The 14,823-nt window shown below is 42.9% G+C and overlaps 1 protein-coding gene across 5 annotated transcripts in view; it reads left to right on the plus strand.

The window, feature by feature from the left end:
* SIK2 (salt inducible kinase 2) overlaps positions 1 to 14,823 on the plus strand; it is a 136,122-nt gene that overhangs the window by 111,152 nt on the left and 10,147 nt on the right. For 4 of the 5 annotated variants that reach the window (XM_053593085.1, XM_053593086.1, XM_053593084.1 and 1 more), the window contains exons 9-10: positions 5,416 to 5,580; positions 14,252 to 14,480. In XM_053593085.1, the coding sequence (XP_053449060.1) occupies positions 5,416 to 5,580; positions 14,252 to 14,480 (394 nt within the window). The remainder of the gene's footprint in view (positions 1 to 5,415; positions 5,581 to 14,251; positions 14,481 to 14,823) is intronic. The other variant, XM_053593089.1, reaches the window with a different exon arrangement.

Genomic DNA, 14,823 nt, shown 5'->3' on the forward strand with positions numbered 1-14,823 from the left:
GATTAAACCCAGACTTTACGCTGATCAGTGTGGTAGCTCTGGGGAAGGATGGGTTGATAAGAAAGAGAAGAAATTTAGAGAGAGCAGTTAGGAGATGATAGTAGTTGGGGTAAGAAATACTGAAGGCTTAACTAAGATAGCCAGGGCAAGTCTGAGAACCAGGTCAGAGGCAGATGTGGTGTGAGCTTCGCAGAGGTTTGGAGAGGCAGGTCAGCGTGGTGCTTAAAGCCAGGGACTCTGGGGCAAACCCCAGATCCTGCCATTTCCTGCCACGTGACATTAAAAAAAGCTTCTTAAGGTCCTTCTAGGTCTCATTTTCTGAAATTTCCTTTGTTGTTGTTGAGATAGAGTCTTGCTCTGTCCACCCTGGCTAGAGTGCAGTGATATCATGACAGCCAGACCAACCTCAAACTCCTGGGCTTCCGTGAACCCTGTGCCTCAGCCTTAGGTAGCTGGGACTACAGGCACCCCCCACAATGCCCAGCTGGTTTTTCTATTTTTTTAGATGAGATCTTGCTCTTCCACAAACTGGTCTTGAATTTCTGACCTCAAGCAATCCTCCCACTTCAGCCTTCCAGAGTGCTAGGATTACAGACATAAGCCACCACACGCAGTCCTAAAATCTAGATTTTAACAGGCAAATAGCATATTTTGTTTTATATACACTGTACTTTGTATGTAAAATAACGTATTGATATAAATGTGAGTAAAATAAGGTATCAATACGGTTCCAGATATTTGGGTTAGAGTGTCTGTGAGCACTTAGAAACCTTCAAAGTTGAATGGTATTGTTTTCAAGACAGAGAAAATGAGATGCCTAAGTTGGGGTAGGAATAGTGAGAATATGGTGGAACCCTGCCAGGTGGCAAATGTGGCCAGACAAAGGATAGGAAGTAGGAAAGCTCCCAGGGCCGTGGCAGTCGTTCCCTGCCAAGGGTCTCTGTTCTTCTTAAACGTTACACAGTGAGACTGGGGAGGGGTTCCACACACGGTTATTCCTGAGCTCGGGCCCATGTTCTTGTACAAGATCTCCTTTCCTACCTCGGCTGTGAGCAAATTCTCTAGGATATCTCCAGTTATTTTTAATTTGGCTCAGGGTTCAGATATATAAGGTGGATTCTTAGGTTTGATAGCTTTTCATTACCAAGACTCCATGAGTTCTTTTTACTGTGTGCATTGACCCAAGTTTCATAGAAACTTAAAATGTCTCTAATTCAAGTGGCAATCTCAGTGCTCGTTTGCCAACTCATCTCACCTGCCTTCCGGGTGCCAAGACACAGGTTCTGGTGCTGAAGAAAATGCTCCCTTCCCTCAGAGACTTCACATCCTAAATTTTAGTGTTGAACTTGTTAAAAAATAATTTTCTTTGTTTTCATGGTTATAAATGTGCTGAAAGTTTTAGTAGAGCCTTCTCACTTTAATTCGTGGTTGTAATTTTTGTTTAAGGAAGTGACAGACCTCTTGCTACTTGATACATCAATAAGGAATTAAGGAAACACCATGACCCAGTGCAAGATCACACAGACCTTGGGTTCCACACCAAACAAGTGGCTTTGGGCAAGTCAGCATCTCTGCGCACCTGTGTCCTTAACTATAAAGTGGAAATAGCAATACTTCATAAGATTGCTGCCAAGTTAAATTGCAGTTCAGCAAACAGAGCACTTACGTACCAGTCACAGGCCCTGCCACTGTGGCTTCAGAAGTCCCAGGAAACAGTCCCTGCCCTTCATGGGTTGGTAGTCTATCGATAACTTACCCATTATTATTATTTAGATAGCAGTGAGATTCCCATCTTAGATAGACGTAGAGTACTTACATCTGCTGTGTAACATGCAGGAAATGTTCTCTGTAATTGACTTCAGATGACTGTTTAGGGAAGAGTATGTCCTGTCTCTTTCTCGTGAATTCTAACCCCTCATTTTTAACAGCCCTTCCACTAGCAACTGTAAACACACAAGAATGAAACAGTCATCTCCAGTTCTTCAACTACTGATTAGCGTTTGCCCTTCACAACTACTGGAAAAAGCATTGCATTTGCAAGGGCTGCCATAACAAAATACCTCAGCCTGGCGGCTTAAACGTCAGAAATTATTTTGTCACCGTTCTGGAGGCTTGAAATGCAAAATCAAGGTGCTGTCAAGGTTGATTTCTGGTGAGGGCTTTCTTCCCGGCTTAGAGATGGCTGTCTTCTCACTGTGTCCTCACATGGCTTTTCCTCCACTAGTGTGGAGAGAAAGATCCCTGGTGTCTCTTCCCTTCTTATAAGAACACCAGCCCTGTGGATCAGGGCCCCACTCTTATGACCTCAGTTAACCTTACTTAACCTTATTAAAGGTCCTGTCTCCGGACAGAGCCACAGTGGGGGCCGGGCATCGGCTTGTGAATCTGGAAAGGCCATGACTTAGGCTGTGTCAGGTCTGTGCCTCTCGGTACAGTAACAGTTTTCCCATAGGAAAGAACATTATTTTCGTTTTGGTGATTCTGAAAAACACAAAGTCCAAAGAAGAAATTCAAGGCAATGAACACATGGTCTAAAAAATAATCATGTTTGATTGGACATGATCATCACCACTCTTGAAAAAGCCGGTAATATCTGCTTCCTAGAATATTAATTGACTATGTATTTATTCCTCTCTTCATTTTCCCTAATCAGCTCTGTAATGCTGAGCATGCCACTTATATATTTATACCCTCTCTGCTTCCAAAACGACTTCTTTAGTTCCCTCCGTGATTGCAAGACTCCTAAACCCTGCTATCCTATTTTCTAGGAAGTGACTGTCACAACAAAGTGTTATTCCTCTGTCCTTACCAAGTTCACAGTTGGTTATTGTGGTCCAGGTCGGATGTGAGTTGTCAAGGACAGTGTGTTACGCCTGGTCTGGCACAGCTCAGTCCTCCATTTACAGTCGGAGCTAGTGAGAGACGGGCTGAGAAGGGGCAGGGGTTGTAGGGGTTGTAGTTACTTGGTGTCTCATTTCCAGGGCAGCACCCCCAGCTAAAGCCTTGCCCTAATAATTTAGACTACTTGCTGATGATGAGGGTTACAAGAATGTACCAAATATAATTTATTAAGAAGTTTAAAGTTGGCTCGGCGCTTGTAGGTCAGTGGCTAGGGTACTGGCCACATACACCGGAGTTGGCAGGTTCAAATGCAGCCTGGGCCTGCCAAACAACAATGACAACTACAACCAAAAAAAAAAAAAAAAAGCCGGGCATTGTGGCAGGTGCCTGTAGTCCCAGCTACTTGGGAGGCTGAGGCAAGAGAATCACTTAAGCCCAAGAGTTGGAGGTTGCTGTGAGCTGTGACGCCACGGCACTCTACCAAGGGTGACATAAAGAAGAAGTTTAAAGTTCATGTTTTGACATTGTGTCTAGTGAAATTAATTTAAATGATTACTGCTTGAAAGGAAAAAGAAGTTATTTAACCTCAAAAAAAGTGATACAGTATATAAGCCTGAGGAATGACAATGCAAGAAAAGCTATTTCTTTATTGCCCCAGCATGGTATGCAGTATTTTTTTTAACGTATTTGCCATTTATATCATACGGACACTTTGCTAACACTATTTTATGCTTTATCTCATGCAGTGTATCCAATGACACTAATATTGTAATATATCAAATATAAAGTATATTCTAAGTATCTTCCACGTATATTCAAACATGAAGTATATTTCTAACATATCCTCCAATCCTTGAAATTCATGAACCTGAAATTCTAACTGGGAAACATTAGTGCATTCATTTTACAGTCTGATTCTTATATTCTTGTGATCATTTTAAGGCCTTAGAAAGAAAGAGAAAGGAAAAATTAACTTTACTGAGTTAAGGACTTTGCATGTTACCTTATCCAATCCTGGCTTCATTGTAAAGCAGTTACTACCCCCTTTAGAGGATTCAGAGACCTGCTTAAGGTCACGCAATTAGTAAGCAGTGAAGCTCAGGGTCAGACTCAGGTCTTGAGGAAGGGAAGCTAGAATCTTACAGCGTCTTGTCCCTTTCATTTGTTGGAATTTAAAGCTCACTATCCTACGTCCCTTGAAGTGACCATAGCAGGAAAAATACCTTCTTCTGCCCCTTACAGTCTAGTGAGATCATTGTTCCCTCAGATGTTTTCTAATGTCTGTTATATCCCAGTTGCAGTTGATAAATCATTCTGGTAGTTTTGAAGGGAAGAGAATGAAAGGACCATCCAGCAGCTTCAGCCTTAAAATTAATCTCTGCCAATTCTCACAAGCGAAGATTATCTTTTAAATAATTTCTTTAGAAGAAGCATCTGTAATGTGTGTTTAATTAGAGTAGTTACAAAGGACACAGGAGAACAGCGCAACCCATCGAGCCTTCCGTAGTCCATGCCTCCCGGAACCTGACTCACTCAGCAAGAAGCATCTCCTTCCGCTGAGCCAGCGGCCTGTTCAGGCTGAGCATCTCCTTGAAGGACAGGAGGGACAGACATCACTGTCTCCTCCAAGTATCTGCTGCTTCTCTTTTTCTTTACTTGCTCTTCACACACACCCTTGCTAAGAAATATATATCAGGTCACCCACAGAAAGGAAAATATCGGAGACATAGCACTTACATCAGGGTGTCAGGGGCTCAGTGCGGTCAGCTGTGGGTGAGTGTCTGTGCCGCCCGTCCAGGGCTCAGTGTGGTCAGCTGTGGGTGAGTGTCTGTGCCATCTGTCCAGGGCTCAGTGCGGTCAGCTGTGGGTGAGTGTCTGTGCTGCCCACCCAGGGCTCAATTTTGAGGACCCCTGCACAGGGACATTTCTATTCTTTATGTGTTTCCAGGTTTATAGAAAGAGCCAAATGTTTGTTGAGTGAAGCAAGGAGCATTCTTGATTCACCCCAAAGACTAGCTTTTTTATCACCTGCATGAAAATTCTATGTCTCATCATGAGACATCCATATAACCTGTTTCAGAGTAACTGAGTGCCATGATTGCTTCAAATCAATATTTGTACTGTATACACAGTTCATCAAATCTTTCTGGTGTTTCCAATAAATAACTACTTATTCTTTAATTGCCCCAGAAGAATTGAATTATTTTACTTTTTTTTTCTTTTTTTTTTTGAGTCAGAGTCCCACTTTGTCACCCTTGGTAGAGTACCATGGCATCATAGCTCACAGCAACCTCGAACTCATGGGCTCTAGTGAATTCTCCTTCCTTAGCCTCCCCAGTAGCTGAGTCTACAAGCACCTGCCACAATGCCCGGCTATTTTTAGAGACAGGGTCTCTCTTGCTTAGGCTGGTCTGGAACTCCTGAGCTCAGGCGATTCGCCTGCCTCAGCCTCCCAGAGTGCTGGGATTACAGGCGTGAGCCACCGCACCTGACCCTTATGTTATTATTAAAACTTTGTGTGTTTATAGAGGAGGTATTCATAGCCCCAGACTGTCTGTTTTTGCTTATTTACAGGCACAGACTGTGGGACTCCCCGTGACCGTGCACTCCCCCAACATGAGACTGCTGCGCTCGGCCCTCCTCCCACAGGCAGCCAACGTGGAGGCCTTTTCCTTTCCAGCGTCAGGCTGTCAGGCAGAAGCAGCATTTATGGAAGAAGAGTGTGTGGACACGCCAAAGGTAGGGCTGTGTCTGAAAGACTCAGCGGTGCTTGGCCTGAGGCTGCAGTTTGCACGTCTCGTGCCTTGGCTTTGTTGAACTTTGTTGTTTCCTCGAGTCACTCAGAAGTAGTGTTTTTGTGGAGGAAAACCTAAGAGCAGAGTCCGGGGCTCAACTCTCATCCATGTTTGTCATTATGACTGTCACATAACGTAACTTGTCAGACCTCGCGTGAACTTTTCAAAAGCCCTCTTCTTTTTCTTAACCAGTTCTTTCTCTCTTCAAATTTCTAGATTTGGGTGAGTTTTTGTTTGATAACAACTTTTAACTTTGAAAACAAAAATTTTTTTGTCCTGCACTGGGCTTTGTCGTTATTATGGTGTCTCTTCTGTTTCGGGTATTGCAGCCACAAAATAATGGGCCGTTGTTTTTGGTGGAAGATCTGTTTTTGTTTGATTTGGATTTGCTTAGAGGTTAGACTACTACATAAGGTTAGCTTTCAGGATATGGAAGGTGACGGCTTCTCTCACTGAATGGGTATTTATTTAACTCCTAGGATGTGCCGTATGTACTTAGCATAAGCAGTGCACAGAGAATCATATTGGGGGGTAACAGTGTCATAGAAGAACACAGGTCTTGGAAGTATGTTCAGAGATTCTGCTCTTTACCAGCTATGTGAACCTGGACAAGGTTCTTTGAACCTCAGTTTTCTGTTGTATAAAATGAGAATACTGACTTTATGAGACTCTTGTGATAATTAATTGAGATGATGTATATGAGGTTTGGGGCAGATAACAGAAATTCAGTAAATATTGGTTTAAATAATAAAAAGAAATGAGTCAGACATGAACTCTGTCTCTGAGTCTGCCAGACTGTGGTCTAGCAGAAGGAACATTAAACGTAATTAAAGACAACGAGCTGAATAAACTGATAAAAGATAAAATAGGAGCGGTCTCTTAAGTATGAATCAAAGTCAGAGAAGAAGAAAGCAGGGGAGGTGCTTTTAGCTGTTTGATCAGGATGGTCTTTGGGTTAATTGTCAGAGCTGAGGACTGAGGGTGGGTAGGCCCAGGATGGTGGAAAGCAGCGGGGTGTCTCCAGTGGAGGGAAAGCTTGCTCAGAAGCCATCATGGGGAAGCAGCGGCCCATCTGTGTCCCAGCAGTAGTTCAGTTTTTCTAAGGGAAGGACTTTTTGAAGGGAGGTTGTATGAAATGAAGATGGATAGCTTAGCTGTGAATGGCAAGCCAAGGAATTTAGAGTTTTTCTCAAGGCCAGTGCTCCCACCGTGGGGTGTGCTTCAGTATCAGTGGACACGACTAAAGGAACAGATGTTAGAGTCATCGGAAACTCTCCAGGAGTTTTGAGCAGGGAAGACAGCAGATGTCAGAGCACGTGTCCGGGAAGGAGGTGAGGATAGGAGCCCTGAACCTGGACAGAAGGGGATGAAAAAACTGAGACAGTGCAGATAAGATTGGAAGAATATAAAGACTATAGACTCCGGGGAGAAGAAGTCCAAACCAATAATAAGACTTGGAGCCTGGATGATGGAAGGGGAGAGACACGCGGAAGCCGGGAGGCTGGAGCCAGCAGGGTCAGGCAGGCGTGAGGGAGTTCAGCCACAGCACCACTGGCGCGGGCAGCTCGATGCTAGACCCCACAACCAGGTCAGCCGAGCTGCTGACCACAAGCAGTCAGTGTCCTTGGCTGTGAGGACAAGGGCACGGCCACTGCCCGTGGATAGTCTGTTTTCTCTGCCTGTGGTTGCTACTGCAGCCCCACTCAAAAGTTTAGACATAAATTAGAGCAGCATTATTTATTTATTTTGAAAATCTAATTCTCTCAAAAAAATTAAAATGCCGTCTGCTAAAGGCTTGTCTGTGAGGGCATCAGGCCTAAAACACAGATTGGGCACTGTCTGCTGTATTATATAGGGCAAGCTATTTTTAAAGCTTGTGATTGTTACCGTAACTAGGAAACAGACAGGAAATGAATGATTTTGCAAAAGATATAGGCAGTAGCTAGATGGTATATTTGCATTTGTTGGAAGAACAGTGCCACGCTGGAGCTGACCACCCACACTGGCATAACTACCCTGGCACTCAGCCATGCCATAGACATCCGCTGGTCTTGTTTGTGGAGTTTCATTTATGTCAGCAAAATGCTTGTCTCTCTTGCCTCCCCAGGACCTTTCTTTGGGGCCCATAAGTTAATGCACACACACAAAGCTATCAGATAAAGATACAGTTCCCTCTGTATAGAGTACTATAACACCCTTTTGCTGTCTTCTAAAAAGATGCTTCATAGCTGCCTGGACTGCTAATTTCATTTCTGCTCTCAACTGGGGACAGATACTGTACATCTCAAAGTGAGTTCCCCTCGCCTTCCCTCCCAGAGGTCCTCAGTGCTTAAAACTGTCAGTAAATAGCTGGGCGTTGTGGCTGGCGCCTGTAGTCCCAGCTGCTCAGGAGGCTGAGGCAAGAGAATCGCGTAAGCCCAAGAGTTAGAGGTTGCTGTGAGCCGTGTGACGCCATGGCACTCTACCCAAGGGCCGTACAGTGAGACTCTGTCTCTACAAAAAAAAAAAAAAAACTGTCAGTAAAATCCCTCAAGGAGTTTGAATTGAAACATCGGTTGTCTTCCTGCAAAAAAAATAATGCCTTTCTGAGAATAGTCACTCACCTCTAGAAAAGAATGATCAGATCAAGTATTCCAAACAGGGCCTGAGGCCCACGGGTGGCCCAGGGCCCATGTGGGAGGGCCGAAGCATAAGCCCTGAAGAGTAAGTCTTCTGTTGAGCACTTCTGTAAACAGACGCTCACTCACACACACACACACACACACACACACGCTTACTTTAGTCATTTTTAGCACTTTATTGGAAACTGTAATGAAAGGATTTCCCCAGTGACCAGTTTCATAGCAGAATAGCAGAAGGAAAAGTCTGAAATGAGAAGGTCTGAAAAGGAGAGGCATGAAACTCTTAATAGTGTTAACGCTAAGGCTTTCTAAGGGGGAGAGATTTCATTTTTACTTCTGAATTTGGATTTTTTATTAATATAGTGAATTGTAATTTAAAATTGAAAAAATAGGGTGGCGCCTGTGGCTCAAGGAGTAGGGTGCCGGTCCCATATGCCGGAGGTGGTGGGTTCAAACCCAGCTCTGGCCAAAAGAAAAAAAAAAAGAGTAATTTAAAATTGAAAAAATAAAACCAGTCATAATTACACATGAAACATTCAGAATGGGAAAAGAAAAAAAAATAGTTTATCCATAATTTTACTCCTGAAAGATGGCAGGATTTGGAGTCTTTTCTTTTTTTTTATTAAGTGATATACACATATATCATGAATACATTTATGCAATGTGGGGTACAGTGTGTTGATTTTTTTATACAATCTGACGTGGTTACATCAAATCAATCAACATAGCTTTCGCCTCATTTACTTGATTATTGTGTTAAAACATTTATGTTCTACACTGGACAGATTTGACCTGTACACTTGCGATGTGCCACATAGGTGTGGTCCCGCCTGTTACCCCCCCCATCAAACTTCCCCCTCAACTCCATTTCTCTCCTTCATCCTGGGCTATAGTTGTGTTCTATCTTTCATAAGAAAGTGTGAGTAAATATAAATTGGTTTCATAGAAGTACTGAGTACATTGGATACTTTTTCCTCCATTCTTGAGATACTTTACTCAGGAGAATATGTTCCAGGTTCCGCCATTTAAACATAAAAGAGGTAAAGTCTCTGGATTCTTTTCTTGAGGTAGTGGGTAGGTAGGGGTAGGGTGGTTCAGTAGTTAGGTAGACATTCTAGAGAACATTTCTACAAGAAAATTATACTCTATGGAATTTCATATCTTGCTTTATATGATATACCATGAGCATTTTTCCCATGTCATGAAATGTTCTTTGAAAGCTTGAACTTTAACCACTGCCTACTACGTGGTATTGGCCTTGTTTAATCCTCTCTCCCGTTGTTGAAGGTCAGGTACGTCAGTTCTCGCATGGTCCTTGTAGAGGCTTGAAACTCCTGGTGTCTCCATCTTTGGTGATCCTTCTGATTACTTCTTGAGGATGAATTTCTAGAGTTGGTGTTACGTAGTTCTTTGCTTCCTCACCTACTTATTTTTTTTTTCTCAACTACTTATTTAATTTGCCTCAAGATAGATAAAATGCTTTTAAAGGTATTATGCTTTTATTCTCGTGTTTTTTGAATATTGACATAGCCTTCTCTTGTGAGGTCTTTTAGAAGTGAAGTAATTAAGTGAGCTTTAAGGACAGACAAAGACAATGTAATGGAAAATGTACATTGTACCCACATTGTATTTTGAAATCCTACAATTTTTTTTTATTGAAAAAAATTATATTTTGGAAGAATGCACTACATAAGGTGACAGAATTCCAAAATCAAATTACATGAACATATACATCACAATTTCTTTGTACAATAGGTGAGAAAAATCTGCAGGTATAGAAGAATAGAGGCAAAGAAATATAAAGGACTAAGGAGAAGGGTATGAGGGTAAATAGCATTTTTAGTAGCAAATCCAGGAATTAGGTAGAAAGCCTGTAGCTGAGCTGTACATGCTTTATCCAACCTTAATATTAGGCAACTGAAGGGCATAAATAAAACCACATCAGAGTTTGATACTGTTTGGGAAAATTTTCAGTAAGTTGAATTAAATACCAACTCTATTAGTCCTCAGGGGAAATGACTGGATTCAAGAGCTTTCAACGGCCAAAAAGTGTTGACGGGTGCAACTAGGATACAAAAAGGACAAAGCTCCTGGTGATGACGACCCCTCCGAAGTCATCAATAAAAATCAAGTCATTGCTGATTAAGTATTTCAGTATTTTAACTAAATGATTTTAGAACTTTCTGGCAGCTATAAGAGATAAAAGCAAAGGGGAGTGTGTCAAAACAAGATACAAAAGGTTAGTAAGTGAAAAGAGTTTAATGAAGCCTCAATGGTTTAAGGAAATTAAATGGAAACTTTTAATCCTAATTGCTTTTCGTCTCACATGCTTTAAGGAGTCTTTTAAAACTGATAAGAAACAATGAATAAGAAAGAAAACCTGCTAAAATCTTTTAGAATTTACACGATTCTTATTCTACTACAAGAAAGCATTATTTGGTACAAGGTGTATTTGTGGATGTACATGAACAGTATATATATTATCCGGATCATGTTGTGCTATGTACAGGTCTTTACATTGAATTCAGCAATTCTTCCTGAAGGTTAAAACAGTTCATTAGAATTCAAAGTGCGTTATCATCTGTAAGTTGGCACCTGTTAGGCTCTTGTCAGCATTGATAACTGGCATGTTTTATTGCAGCCCAGTTCCAGCCAGTGTCTGCCAACTTGTTACAACAGAAGTCCAGCAATAGGTGGGTAGAGTGCAGGAAAAACAGTGCCTTGGGCGGTGCCTGTGGCTCAGAGGAGTAGGGTGCCGGCCCCATATGCTGGAGGTGACGGGTTCAAATCCAGCCCCAGCCAAAAACTGCAAAAAACAAACAAACAAAAAAAAAACAGTGCCACGTTTCTCAATTGGAGACCCCTAAATAAGTGAAGTTTCTAGCTGCTAAATAAATGTCACTCAAAAGCAGTCTCTTGGCTTTTTCTTACACAGCCGGCAACTTTTCTCCTTTTCTGTCTTCCCTCCATTCTTTCGCAGCATCGACATTAGCAGGTGAATCTCCATGAGGGACATGACACTAATCATGACGGTTTCCACGGTAGGGATAGGGAGCCAGCGTTCCTCTGGCTTTCATAACCATATTTATCTTCCCCAGACTCATGAAGAATAGAAATGCACACATCACCATTCTTATCAACATTTGGGTGCCAGATTTCTGTAATGGATTTCATTTTAGGAGGCCGGAGGGGATAATCTTTTAGGAAAGTGAGATGAGCCTTAAAAACACCACCTTCATAAAGTGTATATGAAGGACCAATAATAAGGACTTCCCATCGATAGAGGTCATTGTCGTCTATTAAACCTGCTGAAAAGCCTTCCACTGGATTTTTGTTGAGTTCTATCTGGCCAGGAGCCAGTCCCTTTCGCCCACTCTTTCCCTCCGCTGCCCGCTTCTGGTTCAGACAGCGGAGACTGGGACTCCGAGCGCGCCAGGCCCAGACGCTCCTGCCTCTGAAATCCTACAATTTATAGTTAGCTAAGATTATTTCATGGAACAAAAGATCTTGCTTTTTTTATGGGACAGAGTCTCACCCTGTTGCCCTGGGTAGAGTGCTGTGGTGTCATAGCTCACAGCAACCTCAAACTCTTGGGCTCAAGTGATCCTTTTGCCTCAGTCTCCTCAAGTAGCTGGGACTACAGGCGCCCACCACAACACGTGGCTAGTTTTTCTATTTTTAGTAGAGATGGGTCTCAGTCTTGCTCAGGCTGGTCCCAAACTCCCAAGTTCAGGCAATGCACCCAGCTCAGCCTCCTAGAGTGCTGTGATTACAGGCGTGAGCCACCACGCCTGGCTAAAAGATTATATTTCTGACAGCTTAGGTCACTATGTAGATCAGCCCACTATTTCAGGGTCTTATTATATTGAGTCCCTGGGTAAATTGGCAAGCCAAGGTGAGATGATGATCAGCTCTTTCAGGAAACTGGAACTAAAGGCTGAAGGTGTTCACTTCTATTTAACTGAGTGGCTCCCACAAAACTTTCTTAGTCATCACTAAATATCAGATCATTGTTTTCTAGCTGTCCCAAGATGAAATTGAATTCAGCAAACATTTTAAAATAAAAGATGGAATTCCTCTTGTAGTCTATATAAGGAGATAAATTTATAAGCTGACAGTTTAAGCAAAATTGAAAATTTAAGGAGAGTGCAGGGTATTTTAAGTGACTCAGAAAAAGTTGCCTTTTCCTTATTAAGGAAAAAAATAGAAACTGCTTTTATGGCTTGTACTGCAAGAAATGTCTGGTAAAATTTTGAAAGAGGCTGTCTGTGAAGCTGCTCAGTAGATAATTACTTAATATTCTTTTCTTTGTTGCTTTATTCATTTCTAAATCATCCTTGGCTAGTCTTAGAAATTATATCAGTACACACTAAAGGAGCCTAGAGGCTGTTCTTTCTTATAAGAAAACTATTTTGTGTAGGCAAGAAAGGGGAAAGAAGCCAGGCTGGCACCTGTGATCTTACCTAGTCAGGAGGCTGAGGCAGGAGGATTGCTTAAACCTCAAAATTCAAGGCTGCAGTGAGCTACCATCACACCACTGCTCCAGCCTGGGTGACAGAGTGTGATCCCATCTCTTAAAAAAAAAAAAGGAGAAGAAGAAAGAAATCTTATCTGGGAAAGGACCAAGGAGAGAGTAAGAGTTGCTGGGTCGATTTCAGAGTTTTATTTTCCTGTGCCATAGGGAAGATTGGGTGAAGTCTGGGGAGAAATTATTCACCACTCTTCCTTTTAAATGACCACTCATCACTTTAAAGACCTGTAATGCACTAGCCGCCTGATCCAAGGAATGGCTATAGCCCCAGAGCAATTTTTAATGGAATAACCTCCTCCAAGCAAACAAAGATCTGAGTCACCCAAGTCTCCCTATCCAAATAAAGGGCCTTGCAGTGCCTTCAGATTGGCTGCTATAAGAGGAAAGTTTCCTGTGTCTGGCAAAGGGACACCCCACGTCACCTCCACATACATGAGCATCTCCTGTGTTCACAGGAAGCAATGGTACTACCCAGCGTGTTCCAGGTGAAGGTAACGCTTAGAACTGAGCAGCTATGACTGGCTGCTCCCAAGCAGCTATTCATAGGAGAAAGGGGCTGATTTCCACCGGGGAATAGTTAAGGTAATGAAGTAAATAATTGCATCCTCACAGGGGCCTTTACCAGCCAGAACTTCAACCACAGCTCCCCTCTGCGTGCTGTTTCTGCTGCCGTCAGGCGGTGTGCTTGGCAGCTGGGTGCACGAGGAGGTGGGGTGCGCAGGAGCTGCGCTGAGCTCATCCCCGCTGGGTGGGGACTAGCGACCCAGGGTATTGCTTCAGGAGCGAAGTCTCAGTGCACAGGGCCTTAGTAACCTCCGCTGGAATGTGGGGCCTGGGAGTCATTTGTTATTCTATAATGGAAGGCTTTGACTGTTTGCCATTTGAATTTTTTTTTTTCTAATCTTTTCTCTGGTATCAGTCTGTCTTTAAAGAATTCTTTCCATTCCTCAGGCACATAGAGCTAATTAGAGACTAAATCAAATGGTCAGGTACTTAAATTATGAACATAAAAATATGTCTAGCACCTTCCAGTATGTTTGGGGTTGAAAATGAGAAGAACGTTGGTAACTATTCTTTTTTCTTAGCTGTAGAGCCATATAGTTTTTAAAAAAGCAAACTCACCTTCCCGCTTCTTCATTTCCCTATTTAAAACAAATAACTAGTAAGCCTCAAGCCAATATACCCCTGCTCTTCTGGAAACCACAAAAAAAAAAAAAAAATTGTTTATTTTATAATAATGAAGACTCAGAGAAATCTGGGCCCAGTGCTGGTTTGGGTCATCATGAGCTTCTTTCTCTAAGTGCTGTAGCTGACGCATCTTAACTTCTCATCTACGCTTTGTCATTAGAAACAGGGACTTAATTTCTAGTTCGCCTCAAATCTTGACAGTTTTTCCTGTATGGATTTTTCTACTGTCTCAACAGAGCAGCAACTGATGGTTCCCTCCCCTCTCTGGCATGTAGGTAAACGGCTGCCTGCTCGACCCTGTGCCTCCCGCCCTGCTGAGGAAGGGCTGCCAGTCACTGCCCAGCGACATGATGGAGACCTCCATTGATGAAGGGCTGGAGACAGAAGGCGAGGCTGAGGAAGACCCCAGCCATTCCTTTGAGGCCTTTCAGTCCACGCGCAGTGGGCAGAGGCGGCACACTCTGTCCGAGGTGACCAATCAGGTGGTCGTGGTGCCTGCAGGAGGTATGATGTGGGAGAGGCGCAGGTCAGGTCTTCAGTCACAGGGAACTTCCAGAATTCAGTAGACGGAGATCTTATTCCTTCATGGAGCAGATCCAACAGGCTTACAGGATGAGGTCTGCTCAGTGGCTAACAAAGATTACAACAAAATGTCTCTGACTGACTCCCCCAACTCGCAGGATTCATCTGAGTGCTGTGTGTTTCATCAGCAACTCTGGCTCCTTTGGGGTGGCACAGAACTTGTGAGTGCAGTTTCTGGAGTGTTTTCCCCACTAAATTTGAAGATGACTACATTGACCTATGAAAAGCTTCTGAGAAGATTTTTTTTTTTTTGAGACAGAGTCTC

This window comes from Nycticebus coucang, chromosome 6 (assembly GCF_027406575.1).
Source record: "Nycticebus coucang isolate mNycCou1 chromosome 6, mNycCou1.pri, whole genome shotgun sequence".
Classification (NCBI taxonomy): Eukaryota; Metazoa; Chordata; class Mammalia; order Primates; family Lorisidae; genus Nycticebus; species Nycticebus coucang.